The sequence below is a fragment of the Stylophora pistillata genome, chromosome 13, assembly GCF_964205215.1.
Source record: "Stylophora pistillata chromosome 13, jaStyPist1.2, whole genome shotgun sequence".
NCBI classification, from domain to species: domain Eukaryota; kingdom Metazoa; phylum Cnidaria; class Anthozoa; order Scleractinia; family Pocilloporidae; genus Stylophora; species Stylophora pistillata.
In genome coordinates, this window is record NC_142531.1 from 17,443,002 (window position 1) to 17,459,322 (window position 16,321).

General features: G+C 39.7%; 1 protein-coding gene across 1 annotated transcript; it reads right to left on the reverse strand.

The window, feature by feature from the left end:
* Positions 1 to 220: 220 nt before the first annotated feature.
* Positions 221 to 15,870, reverse strand: LOC111346658 (uncharacterized). Its single transcript, XM_088742149.1, has 7 exons — positions 15,409 to 15,870; positions 15,247 to 15,332; positions 14,309 to 14,400; positions 14,023 to 14,115; positions 12,474 to 12,566; positions 11,323 to 11,393; positions 221 to 6,546 (listed from the first exon to the last, which is right to left on the reverse strand). The coding sequence occupies exon 7, from the start codon at positions 6,530 to 6,532 to the stop codon at positions 1,502 to 1,504; it is 5,031 nt and encodes a 1,676-aa protein (XP_088598275.1). The 5' UTR covers positions 6,533 to 6,546; positions 11,323 to 11,393; positions 12,474 to 12,566; positions 14,023 to 14,115; positions 14,309 to 14,400; positions 15,247 to 15,332; positions 15,409 to 15,870; the 3' UTR covers positions 221 to 1,501.
* Positions 15,871 to 16,321: the final 451 nt, after the last annotated feature.

Below are 16,321 nucleotides of genomic sequence, written 5' to 3' on the forward strand. Positions count from 1 at the left end.
CTTCCCGCCATTGGATGCCGCCATAATTTAATGGGCATTTTATCTTTCATTTTAATTATTTCCTTTTTGTCTTGTTAAAAAAGTCTCCAGTAAGATCATTCCTTTTATTCAGCCATTTTGTTTGACGTTTGACTGTTCAAAATCGATCGGAAAAGGACTGGTAGGGGGAATGAAGTGCTAACTTGGGTGAAGAAGAAGAAACGAGAAAACATGCCCTGAGTAAAAACTAAAACTTGTACTTTTATTTACTTTCTTCTTTGAACGCATATCAATTACAGCAAAAAATGGGTCTAAGAGAAAAGTTAAGACAAAACTGAAATCTAAAAAAGCCCAGTTCAAAATGTGTTACTGAAGTTTCACTGGTAACCGGTACATGCACGAAATCAATTTGTTAAGTCCCTTTATAACCTTAGCCCTGTTTACAAGCAAGGAGGGTAACCCTTGTGCTAGGGTTACCCTAGTAGGCGGGTCAAAGATAGCCCGGGTTTACAAGCAAAATTTCACAGGTAGGGTTACCCTACCACCCGGGACAACTTAACTATGCTTGGTAACCGTACGCATTGCTATCAATGTTCAAAGGGTCTGGAAACAAGTAAAACGTTGTCCCGGGTAGGCGAGTTATCCCCAGCAGAGCGTTTACAAGGCAGCTAGGGTCAGATAGGGTTACCCTAGTGCTAGGCTAACCCTAGCTGCCTTGTAAACACGTCGATGAAAAAAAGAAGAAATGTGGGAGCGTTAGGGTAACCCTCCTGCCAGGGTAACACTAGCACTAGGGTTACCCTACCTGCTTGTAAACAGGGCCTTAGAAGTTCTTTCTGTAATCCGAACATTACTGAATTTTAAGCTGCTTCTCTAACTAGTTTCTTAAACCTTTATCCCTCGTAAAAAAAGTTATTCCCCGAAGATTTAATTCCGTCACATCAAAAAGATAGGAGTAAATAAATCGAGTACGGAGGCACTAAAAATGATCACTAAAAATTATATCATTACGTATTTCCTTCCAATAAAAAGGACTATAAAAACTTTACATAATCATACTCCAATGGGGAAAACTTTTGTTATCATACTTGAGGTGCCATATTATACCTTGTCAAAAAAATTTTAAAAAAATCTCAAATGAGTTTGGTGTCACAAAAATGTCTTTCAAAAAAAAAATAGCCAATGTGTGCTTAGGCAATCATACGCGTCACTTAAGAAAATAATTTACTTCCAATTTGCTTGGCCTCATTGACTAATCGCTGTCGAAAAGACAATTTAGGAAATTTTACTTATTTTGAATGCTTAACAATTCGCTTTGTGAAAAATAAAGTTCTTGAAGTTTGTTCTCTGTCAAATTTCAACTCTGCGTTATAACTTTTCTGTTCCATATTATATATTACGGTGTACCACCAGTTTATCTCGAAGATCTCTTTCGCAAAGGGAGTCATTTCCATTAAGGAAGGGGGGGGTGATTGAAAAGAGCAAGCTTTGCTCAGTCCCAGTACTTTCTGATACACAGGGTTTACTTGACTCCTAGCTCCTTGGGTGTAGTAGACTTTGGCCACTTTCCAAAATCAAAACTCACGTTGTCGCCAATTAGCATGAACGAGGCCCACTTAGAAATGTCTTCAAAGCCGTTATTCCTCATCCACTTCCTGGCCTCGTGAAGAGATTCACTGGCACTTTCACCGCGGAACAAATGTTCGTAAAAACAACTCATAAACTTCTCTGTGGCTCTGTCACTCAAGGCCCATCGTGCCGCCAACACTGAGCGAGCACCGGATCCTATGAACGCTCGAGCGATTCCAATAACTCCCTCAGCTCTAATCTGTCCACGAGCACTGTGACAACAGCTAAGTACCACCAGTTTAGCTCGCAGCTTAATTTGTGAGATGTCCGCCATCGTCAAAAGGTAGGCTTCTTCTCGTGGAATAAACGGCGTTGGGCGCTTAGGAGAAAGAAGAATCTCTCCTCTTTCGGCATTTCCATGCGCAGCAAGATGAATTAGACTCACTGAGTTAATCGCTTGAAGTACAGCCTCCTTTGTTGCATGGTGTGCAGTCAGAGGTGTTACGCCAAGAAGTCTTCCAATCATCTCTGCCTCATTTCTTGCACATGGCAATGGCTCTATTGTCCTGCGTCTTCCGTTGTAAATCACCTCTCCAACCTCAGGGTCACCTACTATCAATGCCCCGACCTGACTGTGATACTCTGGGGGGCTCTCCTGAATAATCTTGAGAGTCGTTAAAGAGGGAACGATACGGATCCTAGCCGTCTCCGAGAAATACTTGCCTCCTTCTTCACGTAAGGCTGCAAATGGAACTTGGTACATACAGGAATCGGGGACAATTATGACCTCGGATTCCTTCAGTAAATCAGCCACAGGAGCGATGATTATCTTGTGGCATAAGTGAAGATTCGCTTTAATAACTTTAACAGCATCATCGTCACGCATCAGCGCGCAATTTTCATGGACAAGCGACATCGACTCGATATCGTCAAACGATCGATCTTCGCATTTCTCTTCGGGTAAAATGCCAAGGAAGCTGCCTGAGAAAAACTCATCTAAGGAAGGGACTAGTCCAGTCACCTCGCTTGGGCGAAGATTCACTTTTCTTTTTAAAAAAAGAATGGCTCTTGTTGCTTTGAGAACCCAAAACCGAACAGATTCTTCATCAATCGAAATATACAAGCATGCACAGTCTCCTTCTCTTGGAATAACATTCTGAATGCCACACCACGTTTCTCGACTACCTGTGATCTGCTCTTTTAAAGAGTATTGAGACGCCATCAAGTCGGCCAAGCCTCTTGCCCGTCTTAGTTCCTCGACATAAAGAGCGTCTTCGGGCTTCGCATTGGAAGAAAGCAACCGACTGAGCATCTTGTAGGGAAAGGTACCGTACTCCTCTAAAAGTGACGTTTTAAGCTGATCGTTTTCTTTAAGGGAACCTCGTAAAGTGTCGAACTTTTCAATGCTTTGAAATAGATACGAAACCGCGGCTTTAAAATCAACCTCTGATACTTTCAACTCCGTTAAATTACAAAGGCATTTGAACTCGTTCAAACTGTCTCTAATATCTCTACTGAGTCGGAGGGCCTTCCTGAAGTATTTTTCGGCCATGTCATATTTACCAATGGAGTGGAAACATGATCCCAAGTTTGCGTAACTGGTTAACTCTCCTTGTCTGCTGCCAGCCTCTATCGAAATTGCAAGTGCTCTTTCGTGATATTCCTTAGACTTCTCATACAAACCACGCCGATGAGCGATTATTCCAAGACTTGTTAAATCACTCGCTTCTCCCATTCGGTCACCGACTTTCATTCTAATTGCCATTGCTCTTTCAAGACATTTGTCAGCCTCCCCAAATTTACCGTGAAGCAGATAAAGTTGCGATAAGGTTCCGTAGATTGTTGCTTCTCCATTTCTATTGCCAAGAGCCTTTTTGATAGCGAGTGCTTTCTCCAGATACTCTCGGGACTTGTCGTATTGACCAAGCGATTGGAACAATTCTCCTAAGCTCCCATAGCTTGATGCTTCTTCATCTCTGTTGCCAAGAGCTTTTTTGATAGCGAGTGCTTTCTCCAGATACTCTCGGGCTTTCTCGTATTGACCAACTGATTGAAACAATGTTCCTAAGTTTTCGTAGATTGCTGCTTCTCCATCTCTGTCGCCAACAGCTTTTTTGATAGCGAGTGCTTTCTCCAGATACTCTCGGGCCTTGTCGTATTGACCAAGCGATAGAAACAATGTTCCTAAGTTTCCGTAGCAATTTCCTTCTCCATCTTTGTCGCCAACAGCTTTTTTGAAAGCGAGTGCTTTCTCCAGATACTCTCGGGCCTTGTCATATTGACCAAGCGCTATGAACAATGTTCCAAAGTTTCCGTAGATTGTTGCTTCTCCCTCTCTGTCGCCAACAGCTTTTTTAATAGCGAGTGCTTTCTCCAGATACTCTCGGGACTTGTCGTATTGACCTAGCGATTGAAACAATGTTCCTAAGCTTGCGTAGATTATTACTTCTCCATCTATGTTGCCAAGAGCTTTTTGGATAGCGAGTGCTTTTTCCAGATACTCTCGGGCCTTGTCATATTGACCAAACATTATGAACAATGATCCTAAGTTTCTGTAGCTATTTGCTTCTCCATCTCTGTCGCCAACAGCTTTTCTAATAGCGAGTGCTTTCTCCAGATACTCTCGGGACTTGTCGTATTGACCAAGTGATCGAAACAATGTTCCTAAGTGTGCGTAGGTTGTTGCTTCTCCATCTATGTTGCCAAGAGCTTTTTGGATAGCGAGTGCTTTTTCCAGATACTCTCGGGCCTTGTCAAATTGACCAAGCGCTATGAACAATGTTCCAAAGTTTCCGTAGATTGCTGCTTCTCCATCTCTGTTGCCAAGAGCTTTTTGGATAGCGAGTGCTTTCTCCAGATACTCTCTGGCCTTGTCATATTGACCAAGTGCTATGACCAACGTTCGTAATTTTCCGTAGATTGCTGCTTCTCCATCTCTGTTACCAACAGCTTTTTTAATAGCGAGTGCTTTCTCCAGATACTCTCGGACCTTGTCGTGTTGACCAAGCGATCGGAACAATGTTGCTAAGTTTTCGTAGATTGTTGCTTCTCCATCTCTGTTGCCAAGAGCTTTTTGGATAGCGAGTGCTTTCTCCAGATACTCTCGGGCCTTGTCATATTGACCAAGTGCTATTACCAACGTTCCTAAGTTTCCATAGATTCCTGCTTCTCCATCTCTGCTGCCAACAGCTTTTTTAATGGCGAGTGCTTTCTCCAGATACTCTCGTGCCTTGTCGTGTTGACCAAGCAATCGGAACAATGATCCTAAGTTTCCGTAGGTACTTGCTTCTCCATCTCTGTCGCCAACAGCTTTTTTGATAGCGAGTGCTTTCTCCAGGTACTCTCGTGCCTTGTCGTATTGACTAAGCGATATGAACAATGTTCCTAAGTTTCCATAGCTTGCTGCTTCTCCATCTCTGTCGCCAACAGCTTTTTTAATAGCGAGTGCTTTCTCCACATACTCTCGTGCCTTGTCGTGTTGACCAAGCAATCGGAACAATGATCCTAAGTTTCCGTAGTTATTTGCTTCTCCATCTCTGTCGCCAACAGCTTTTTTGATAGCGAGTGCTTTCTCCAGGTACTCTCGTGCCTTGTCGTATTGACTAAGCGATATGAACAATGTTCCTAAGTTTCCATAGCTTGCTGCTTCTCCATCTCTGTCGCCAACAGCTTTTTTAATAGCGAGTGCTTTCTCCAGATACTCTCGTGCCTTGTCGTATTGACCAAGCGATCGGAACAATGTTCCTAAGTTTATGTAGGTACTTGCTTCTCCATCTCTGTCGCCAACAGCTTTTTTGATAGCGAGTGCTTTCTCAAGATACTCTCGGGCCTTGTCATATTGACCAAGCGCTATGAACAATGATCCTAAGTTTCCGTAGTTATTTGCTTCTCCATCTCTGTCGCCAACAGCTTTTTTGATAGCGAGTGCTTTCTCCAGGTACTCTCGTGCCTTGTCGTATTGACTAAGCGATATGAACAATGTTCCTAAGTTTCCATAGCTTGCTGCTTCTCCATCTCTGTCGCCAACAGCTTTTTTAATAGCGAGTGCTTTCTCCAGATACTCTCGTGCCTTGTCGTATTGACCAAGCGATCGGAACAATGTTCCTAAGTTTATGTAGGTACTTGCTTCTCCATCTCTGTCGCCAACAGCTTTTTTGATAGCGAGTGCTTTCTCAAGATACTCTCGGGCCTTGTCATATTGACCAAGCGCTATGAACAATGATCCTAAGTTTCCGTAGATTGCTGCTTCTCCATCTCTGTCGCCAACAGCTTTTTTGATAGCGAGTGCTTTCTCCAGATACTCTCGTGCCTTGTCGTATTGACCAAGCAATCGGAACACTGTTCCTAAGTCTCCGTAGGCTGTTGCTTCTCCATCTCTGTCGCCAACAGTTTTTTTGATAGCGAGTGCTTTCTCCAGACACTCTCGGGCCTGGTCGTATTGACCAAGCGATCGGAACAATCTTCCTAAGTTTTCGTAGCTTGTTGCTTCTCCATCTCTGTCACCAACAGCTTTTTTGATAGCGAGTGCTTTCTCCAGGTACTCTCGGGCCTTGTCATGTTGACTAAGCGACTCGAATAATGTTCCCAGTTCGTTGTAGCATTCTGCTTCTTCTTTTACATTTCCAGATGCTTTCATGATGTTTTTTGCCGTCTCATAAAATTTTATTGCCTCCTTAAGATTGTTTTGAGCTCGAAGTATTCTAGCCAGAACTAAATTTAGGTAACCTTTGTGGAAGTTGTCATCAAAGTCCTGACACAAGAGTAATAATTTGGACACCACCTTTCTCCCTAAATTTAAAATGCTCTGATGAAGTAATTTCGAAACTGGGCTTTTCTTGCTTAAATTTCCATTGTTCAGTAGAACTGAGCATTCTTCGCACAATAGGATGGCTCTTCTAACGAAACCAGTGTTGAGAAGGAAAGTGGCGACAGCTAAACCTATCTTGATAGCTAACGTGATAAAATCTTCTCCTGTGTTGTCCATCACAGCTCTCTTCGCTGTTATTGAGAAAAAAAAATGATAGTTAACTACTACACATCTGAGGCGAATAATTTAGAAGATTTAAAAGAAACCTTGGTTTCGTTGTCTTAACAATTTGAGCACGCAAACCTAGTTTATGATCTGCCTTACCGAAGCTCTTAAGACAGGGTTTCAATGAGGCTAACCGCTGGCCGTAAATTGGCCGAACATTTTAACCAATAGTCATAGAAAAAGGTTAACCGTAAATAGAAAAACATTTCTGATAACAACAATAGAATTATATTAAAAGGTAGCCGTCAAATGGCCAAAAAGTTAACGGATAGCCGTAAAATTCATTACTCCATGGAGATCCTCTTAAGAACCACTGACCATAAATATCGAGAATCCGCCGGCAGTTGCAAAATTTTTTAATTGATTTTTTTTTGTTCCAAAGGTCCCTTTTAGTGAACTTTTTTCGAAAATTGTATCAAGAAGTTCTATCGCGCTTTTTTTTCTCCGAAAAATCGAAAAGTTCAAACTACGCCCAGATGGCCATTCTCTCCCCCCCCCCCTCCCCCCGTAAAGCAATGGGGAGCTTTAGCAACGACGAGGGCGACGGCAACGAAAACGTCGTGTCGAAATCTAACTTTTCGATTTTGTCGCTCTTTCGAGGTTATTCCGATGTGTTTCACTTGGAAACTGCTGGCGAACTATTCAGGGACTATATCACTACGAACGGCGTTAAAGTAAGGAGAAAGAAAGAAAAATTAACCGTCATGCGCTCACGTTCTCGAGAAAACCTAAAGTTTGGTTATTTCAAGTTATTGTTTTGCCAAGAACGGCAAAGAAATGTACCAAAACGTTAAACGCACTTGCAGGGCGATTGTTTTTGCTCATTAAGCCTATTGTTTTCTGCCGTTCTCGTTGCCGTCGCCGTCGCCGTCGCCGTCGTCGTTGCTAAGGATCCCTAATGAAAACTTACGCAACTTCGGCAACTTCGTACGGTTACAACGCGATGCAATCCCGCTTTTTAATTTTGTGTGTTAGCAGACGGTCCTTTTATCTCTTAGAAAATATTAATTTCTTGTTACGCTGTTATGTTTAAGTCTGAACAGTCTTGTCAAGCAAGAGGTCTCGTATTTGGTTCATTCCTGGCTACATTACTGGGCAAGCTAAAAGATTGGCCTTGACCTCTTCCGTGACAGCCGTTCAACGGATGGCAATACAATTCTTGTCATTTTAGCCCGAACTCTTTTCAAGTTCGTTTGCATATGACAGTTATAGATGGCCGAGCATCTTCTTAACTACTTATTTCATCCGGTGTGCCCCAGGGGTCTATCCTGGGACCCTTGTTGTTTATAATATATATCAACAGTGCCCCAAGTGTGACAGATATTAAGACTACTGTCCAACACTATTCGGATGATATGAAGTGTTATCAACTACAAAGAGACTTACTAAGCTTAACTGGTTAGTCGTTTGAGCATTTCATGAATTTCAACGCTAATAAGTGTAAGCACCTTGTCGTGACAAAGAAAAAGAGTTTTAAGCACACATCATATAATCTGAGCGGGTCACAGGTTGCAGTCGTTTCAACTGAGAAAGATCTAGGCGTTCATGTTTCTTCGAATTTATCCTGGAACGACCACATTGACTTTGCTATAAGTAAGGCAAATAAGATTTTGGGTATTATCTACAGAACGTGCACCATTGACTGCGACCAAAAAATTATGTTGATTATATATAATTCGTTGGTACGACCGCAGCTGGAGTACGCATCTCAAGTTTGGTCTCCCTATACTAAAGAAAAAATCAAGGCCCTTGAGCGTGTTCAAAGGCGTGCCACCAAATTTATCTTGAAATGTGTTTTAACTTATCCAGAACGTTAACTAAAATTAGGTCTTTTGCCTCTCGAGTTTAGAAGGGAGGTTTTAGATTTATGTTTCTTTTTTAAATGTCTGAAGGGGCACCTTGATTTTGACGTCCTATCATATTTTAGCTTCAAATCATATAAGTACGATATGAGGAACACAGAAGCCATACTTGCCAAGGGTCGCTTTAGAACCGATGTTTTTAAATTCTCATTTTATATCGCATTGTGGATTTATGGAATGACCTGCCTGTAGCTATTAGGTTAATTGATCGAGTATCATTGTTTAGTCAGACAGTGAATCAGTTTTATATCAGTAAATTTAACTTAAGTAAGGATAAATTTTTATAATTTTTGATTACGTATTATTGTTGCTATTTCTCTAAGTTAGTTTTTAATTTTTTTGTATTTTATCACAGGCAGTTTATTTAAAATAAGGATTCTAGAATTCTGTATAAACTGGCCTAGTTACTCAGATATCTCTTTTTTATACTTGTATATATATTTAACTCTTTGTTTTTGTTTTTGTTTTGATTATCTGTGTAATTGAATTTGAGTAAATAATGAAAAAAAAGGCTGGACGCGCCGCCTATGGCGGGCCAAGAAAGATACTTTGAGAAATTGAACTTCAAGGATAAAGCTTAAAGATGATGTATATTTTGATTTGTAAATTTATCATAACGGACCTTTTTAAAGGCTTTTAAATGGGTCGTGACAGCTGTTCAGCGATTCGCCTTGCATTTAAGACAAAAAACCCAAACTCTTTTAAACATGGACGCGCCGCTAATGGCGGGCGAATACAGAGAATTGGAGGAATGAAAATACAAGGATAAAGCTTTGACATGATGTATATTATGATCAGTAAATGTATATGCCATACCAATTTATAGGCCATTGAAGTTGACCTTTATTTTACCTCTGCGAAAAAGACGCGAAGTACTCTATTTCAAAGCCGACGGGTCACTATTCACACTTAACGCGACAAGATAACAAGAAGTTAATTATTTCCAAGAGATAAAAGGACCCTCTGCTAGCATACAAAATTAATAAGCGGGATTGCATCGCATTTCCGAAGATGCGTGATTTTTCATTGCTTTACGTGGGGTACAATGGCCATCCGGGCGTATTTTGAACTATTCGATTTTTCGGAGAAAAAAAGGGCGATAGAACTTTTTGATACAATTTTCTAAAAAGATTCACTAAAAGGGTCCTTTAGAAAAAATGATATGAATTACGAAATCTTGCAACTGTCGGCGGATTCTCGATATTTATGGTCAGTGGCTCTTAAAGTGCTACTGAGACCAAATTTAGCGTTTGCCAGATTTTTCGCTTTTCAATAGCTATAGCTACAGTATCTGATGGCTACACGAGGGGCCATTGGTTTGAAACTATTTAAGGGATCTGGGTATGATCTCTGGTATCGTGTTAAGGCCACTGAAGTTTGACCTACGTTCATGTTTCCCGCGTTTGCGTAAGAAGTTTAAGTCAAACTTAAACAGTATTTCCAACCCGTTATAAGCCCCCTTCCTCCGATATTAGTCCCCCTCTATGCTAAGGAATGTCAGAAATCAAAATTCCAGGAAATAAATACTGAAAAACTACCAAGCCAAGGTGAAGTAATAAGGACGAAGAAAACGCTCGAGGAGATTAATGAAACGTTAAGGAAAAAAGTGCTGAAAAAAACCTTGAGACTTAGAAACCTATCCTAGAAACCTCATTGTAAGCGAGAATGGCCTTAAAAGAAGGTAAAATATTGCAGTCGTTTGTACTTTGGATGTATCGTAAACCGTATTTTCCCGCGCAATTTACCTTGAATTTTATGTCATGTAATGGTTATGGTTATGGAGCGAAAACAACGCTCCGCTGTTTGTTTTCTGCAAAATGTATTTATCATGGGTTATGTAGCACTCTCTTTGGGGTGCTACATGGTATGTTGTTACAAATGCTTGATTAGCGGTAGGCTATCCATATTAGAGTTTTTGTCACTTAGATTCATTCGCGTCTTACGACTTGGGGTTATCAGTTTCTTTTAATGTAGTTTTTGCATGCTGCTATTTGAAAGTTTTAGCTCGTTTACGGAATCATTGTTATACGAACATAGTTTAGATTGTTTTGTTGGGTAGTTTTTCTTGCTACATCTTTTACATTTCTGAGTGTTCATTCTGTTTGTTGTGTCATTCCGATCCATTTTGAAGATGAAGGCATAATGAAAAGGGTCGCATATGGCTCGTGTTGACACGCCTCAATTGTGGTTGCTTATTGAATGATAAATGTTTTATATTCGTTTGAGCGGGGTGGCGAATTTGAAAATAAACTTCAAGGAGGAAAACAGTGCAACTGGTCGAACTCCGGCTCAGGAAAATTCAAAAAGAACTGGAAAAATTTTGTTCTGAAGAATGGGTGGGAGAACAGTTTCGTGAGGGTCTCGATGGGTTCAACCGTCAAAGAATAGTTTATTTTACCATTTAGCGCAAAACAAAAAACGGTTCGAACCTAGGGTTTTGGGCATTTTTCGAAGAGATCAGGGAAGGCGGTAATTTTGTGTGAGCTGGTAATAAATGGTAGCCATATTACATGCGCACTCAAATGTGGTGATTGCTCAGACTAGATTAAAAGACAACTGTCCTTGTTCGCAGTACATGTAAATGTATTTGTAAAGAAGATGGTATTTCGACAAATAAATCAGATGGAGTTTAGAGAAGAACCGCAAAAAGTAGCTGTTTTTGATGAGCTCTAATAACTGTTTGTTGTATTTCACTGGCTTGTAGACATAACAGGTCAGCGCTAAAATAGCCGTTGTAGAAGACTACTCAATACTGTAGTCTGCAACGCTGACGTGTTGCGTCTACAAGCCAGTGAATTTGTAGACTTTTTCAATCTCGTTCAGTTAGGATTGCCACTTAAAAACAAAACACCCACAAGTAATCCTAAACAACAAACTTACAATTTAAAAAGTCAGAAACATCCAGCTTCACTTTAATGAAAACAAAGTTAGTACTTGGATGATGCTTTTACCTGGAAAAAAGGGAAAAAAAGCTATTGGTAATGAACAAATAATAATCTCTACAAATGGAACAAAAGTTGTGATGTGTCCACAATATTGGTGGTTGTTTTGTCACGCCATTAAAAAAAAATTGAATCAAACTCATTAAATGCATGTAGCCAGTGATTTCAGCTACTGTGAAGAATTAAGATAATTGACAAGCATCCCATATCATCGTTTACGTCTTAGGTTTCCCACTGGTGAGTCCCAGGTTTCCCACTGGTGAGTCCCAGGTTTCCCACTGGTGAGTCCCAGGTTTCGGGCAGAGATTTACAGGTGTTCACGGTTTGTGGACGTGAATTTGGTTCCCTACCGAGGAGTAAAGTACAGCAACTTTTGCCATATTCCTCGGCAAAAATTTTCTCCTATCAACCATGTACAAGCAATTTCGTTATTATTTAACTGCGTTAAGGAGGGTACAAATAACGCGCGAATCGCATACAAATAGCGCGCCATATTTGGACACCTGGTTCTTGGTTCTTGTTAGCTCAATTGGTAGAGCGCTGCACTAGTATCGCAGAGGTCAGTGGTTCGAATCCCGTACAGGCCTGATTTTTTTCAGGTCTGATTTTCGCTATTGCATAAATAGCGCTCTCCACTGCGAGGATCGTGCATCATACTCACTTAGTTCTTATTAGACGTTTTGGTGTGCAATATTGCTGAGTTTTTTTACCACTTGTTTGTATTTTGATTAGCTCAACGGGATTGTCAAAACACGGCTCAACTCGGAAAAAACTCAACACTGCTAAATACTACAACGTCTAAGATTGATCCGACGGATAAGGGGACGTTATACTCCCGCAAAAATTTCCTCGTTATGTATTGGTTATGGGGGAGGCTGCTTGGTGCCACATATTAGTCATCTAGAGTTAACGCCTTCAGGTGTAAAGTCCAGTGACGTGGTTATTTTAGAGCAAATTACCAATGGGCTCCGTCCGTTTTTTCTGATCTATTATATAAGTTAGTATTTTTGTTTTTGATCATCCAAATCACATCAGAAAACGAAAAGTTCAAGAAGAGAACGAGCTGATTATCACGCTTAGATAGCTTACCAATTAAAGATAAAAGCTTCAGTTGTACTGTGATCGATCTTGTGATGAAGATCCAGCCGTTCTAAATTGATGAACTCTAAAGCCTGACGTTCCCTGTAAAACAGAGTAAAATTTGTCAATTTTGCATGCTCAAATCTGTCATTGCTGATTTAATATATACACGTTGTGACCTACAATACCGAAATTCATTTACTTTTGTTGGAACACTTGATTATTTTTAATAAACTGCTGTATGGTTCTCTATATCTTTCTTCCAGAGAAAGGATTTTATACAAATTTCTGTGATATTGGATTTTCATTTTGAATTTTATGATTTCGCATGAAAGCTGTGGAGTTCAACCCTCGCTCAAATCTCGCATAAATTATAATGAATCTTACTTGAAAATCAGTCAGTTCCTAATCAATATATTTGAGTGATCTCCCAACATCCCGTGCGGCTTTATCGCGTTAAAGAGCCCGGAAAAAATATGTTATATCGCTTTTAGGACATAAAATATAACCTGATAAGGCATCCGCTTGGAAACTGAATTGACCAACCAGACCAAGCGTACTATGGTCATTCAGTTTATCTTCTCTTTGTTTATGTTAAGAAGATAAATAGTGCACAAGCTGTGAGGTGTTCATTGTATTACATGGATAACAAACCATACCATACTACTGAGTGAAGACGTTATGTACTTTCATAACAGTCAACCAGCATTCTCAATTAGCCGTGTACCCTTAGAAAGTGAAAATTTTGCTATTTCCAAAAAATCAGAAAATTTTGACATGAATACGAAAAGCTAGTCGTGTTTAAATGTTTTTTTTTAATTGCAATTGTTTAATAAGTTTCGAATGCAAGGACGAACTCAAGCATATATAATTTAATCATTATTCAGATGATTGCTCGCTGTTTGCGCCCTCGAATTGCGAGTTTCAAAGCAAAAAGGAATTGCAAACGTTTGACCTGGGGAAATGACTGTTGTTAGTTTTGAGGAGAGTTTTTTTTACAGGCCCACGAATCTTACAACGTAAAGTAGGTTTAGGATCATTTCCCCCTCTCTACCCTCCCAAAAAACGGAAGTATCAATTCTTGTTTATTACTTTGGATACAGCGAATGTTATCTGCTTGGTATCATGTTTAAGTCATCTAGAGTTAACGCTTTCAAGGGTAATGACCGGTGATAATGAGATAATTTTCGAGCAAATTACCGATCGAATTCCTCCGTTTTTCATATCGATTACATCAGTTAGTTTTTTTTTCTTCGGTCATACAAATCATACCAGCTAGAAAATGAAAAGTTCACGAAGACAATTATACAGTAAATCAAACAGTATATACAGCAAATTACGCACAGATAGCTTACCTGTAAAATTTCCTGTAAAACAGAGTAAAATGCTTCATTTTAGAAGCTCAAATCCGTCATTTGTTGTAACGTTTGACGTGCCAAACCGAAATACATTCACTTAGTTTTTTGTCAATATATTTGTCTTAATCATCCAATCACACTAATTTTGAAATAAATTTTCACGAAGACAATGTCTCGATCATCACGCACAGATAGCTTACCGTTTCAAAAAAGAAGCTCCAGTTTTACTGTGATCGACCTTGAAATGAAAATCCAACCGTCCTAAGGAGATGAACACTGAAGCCTGACGTTTCCTGTTAAAAATAGAAAAATGTTTTCATCTTGGAAGCTCAAATTTCTAATAAAATGTCTGACTCCCAAAAACCGAAATACATTCACTTATTTTCATTAGTATTCTTGTCATCGATCATACAAATCACACCCCGGGTAGAAAACGAAAAGTTCACGAAGACATTCAAAGTTGATTGGCACGCACAGATAGCTTACCGTCTCAAGAAAAAAACTTCAGTTGGACTAAGATCGTTTTCGTAAAGAATATCCAACCGTTTAAAGCGATGAACACTGAAGCCTGATGTTTTCTGTAAAACAGAGTAAAATATGTTGTTTTTATATGCTCAAATCCATCTAGCTTTATTATAAAAGTCTGACGTACAAACCCGAAATACACTCACTCAACATCGAACACCTAATTATTCTGACTAAACTGCCTAGCAGCTCTCTATATCTTCCTCCCAGAGTTTTAACCTTACTCATTCTTCCGTGATTATCGATTTTCATTTTGAATTTTACGAAGTCGCGTGAAAACTGAAAAGTTAAACCCTCGCTATCTAGTGTAAGATATTAGCGAAATAAATTCCTTTTCGTTTTAAAATTTTGCGAAGTGAGTGTCATTCGTTCACCTCTTGTACAGAATGAATTTTCTTAAGTAAAGAAACATCACTTCCTGAACTTTTTCTCGATCTCATTTGATAATTGATCAGTTCCTATTCAAATATTACGCCTAGCTTTAAAACCACTTTATAACCCTCCCATTTGAAAAATGCTGCCCACACTGCGGCCTGACGTCCCCTGTTAAACAGAGTAAAATGTTCCATTTTTGCATGCTCATCCGTCATAAGCGTTTGAAGTACAAAACCGAAATGCGTTCACTTTAGTTGGAACATTTAATCATTCAGGGATAATGGCTGAATAGCCCTCTATATCTTCCTTTCAGAAAAAGAAAAAAATTATGAATTTCATTATTTCCTCCTTAAGTTTCTCTCTCGAAAGATTTGCATAAGCTTGGCTCACCAGCACCACGTTTGGCAGTTGACTTTAGTAGCTAAGAGTAACTCTAAACAAGTCAACTTTACCCCTCACCGGTACTACGCAATTTAATTAATATACTTTAGGTTCTAAATGAAATTTGAAACTTTTCGACCGACCTTGTTTGTGACTGTCTTCCTCTTTGTAGACTGTATTTTTCAGCTTTTATCGTAGAGCGATATCACAAATGTCTTCCACCAAGTCACTGCATTGAACAAACCATGATCGAGGTGTTACTCCTTTTTATATCACACTAAAAAATTCATCTTTACAGTACTCACCATGACCTTAAGACATCGGTGCCTTGCTATAAAGAAAGCCATCTCTACCAGACTGTTTGTTTTCTTTCGACCAAACGTCACCGGTCACTCAAATCAAATAACCAATAGAATATGATCCTCTGCCTATATTTGTCAGTTTCGCAGTCGTTCTAGTCCTCAGTCCTATTGTTTATCTCGGCCGGAAGCCCATTCACGCTGAGCAAATGCAAACTTCGGATAATAAATTTCTATTTATCGCAGTTGAAACACCAAACCCACATAATTACTTTTGATCAGAGCAGATACGATTAAGTTGCAGTAAATGAGGAATTCATTATATTCCTGTCAAAAAAAAAAGCATAGGAGAACTTTAACTTGTATGATAATGTTCTCAGACTTTAACAAAAATCAATAAAATCCATCCAAGTAAGTAGAGGAAAGCTACTTACTCTGAATCCATGCGGATGCGTGGAAAATTATATACTTCCTTGCTTTCTGGGTACTCAACTTTTTACAGAATAACAAAGAAAATACAACTCGAACAGGTATCGCGTAAGGAAGGAAGCAGGTATAAAACATAGATAGGTGACAGCTACTTTTCTGTCTTCCAGGTTTACTAACTGTCACGTTTTCAATATGTAGTTCTTATTAACCGAGCGAGAGGTCTGTATGGGAGAATCTTGACCGAGGTCGCCAGTACAGACCGAAGGTAATGACTTCTGTCCCGGCGACCGAGGTCAAGACTCTCCCATACAGACCGACCTAGCTCGGTTAACAAGATGTTTATGATATGGCTGTGTCTTATATGCCATTTTTTTATATTTCTTGTACCTTTTTTCTCTAGACCAGTCTAGATGCCGGTCTAGATGGGAAAATCGAGACCGCTTTCAATATTGATTCTAGCCAATCAAATTCGCGAATTCGGTAGTTTCCA

Bases quoted from the DNA above. Each gene is read 5' to 3' on its own strand.
- LOC111346658 (XM_088742149.1), bottom strand. From the start codon at position 6,532: ATGGACAACACAGGAGAAGATTTTATCACGTTAGCTATCAAGATAGGT.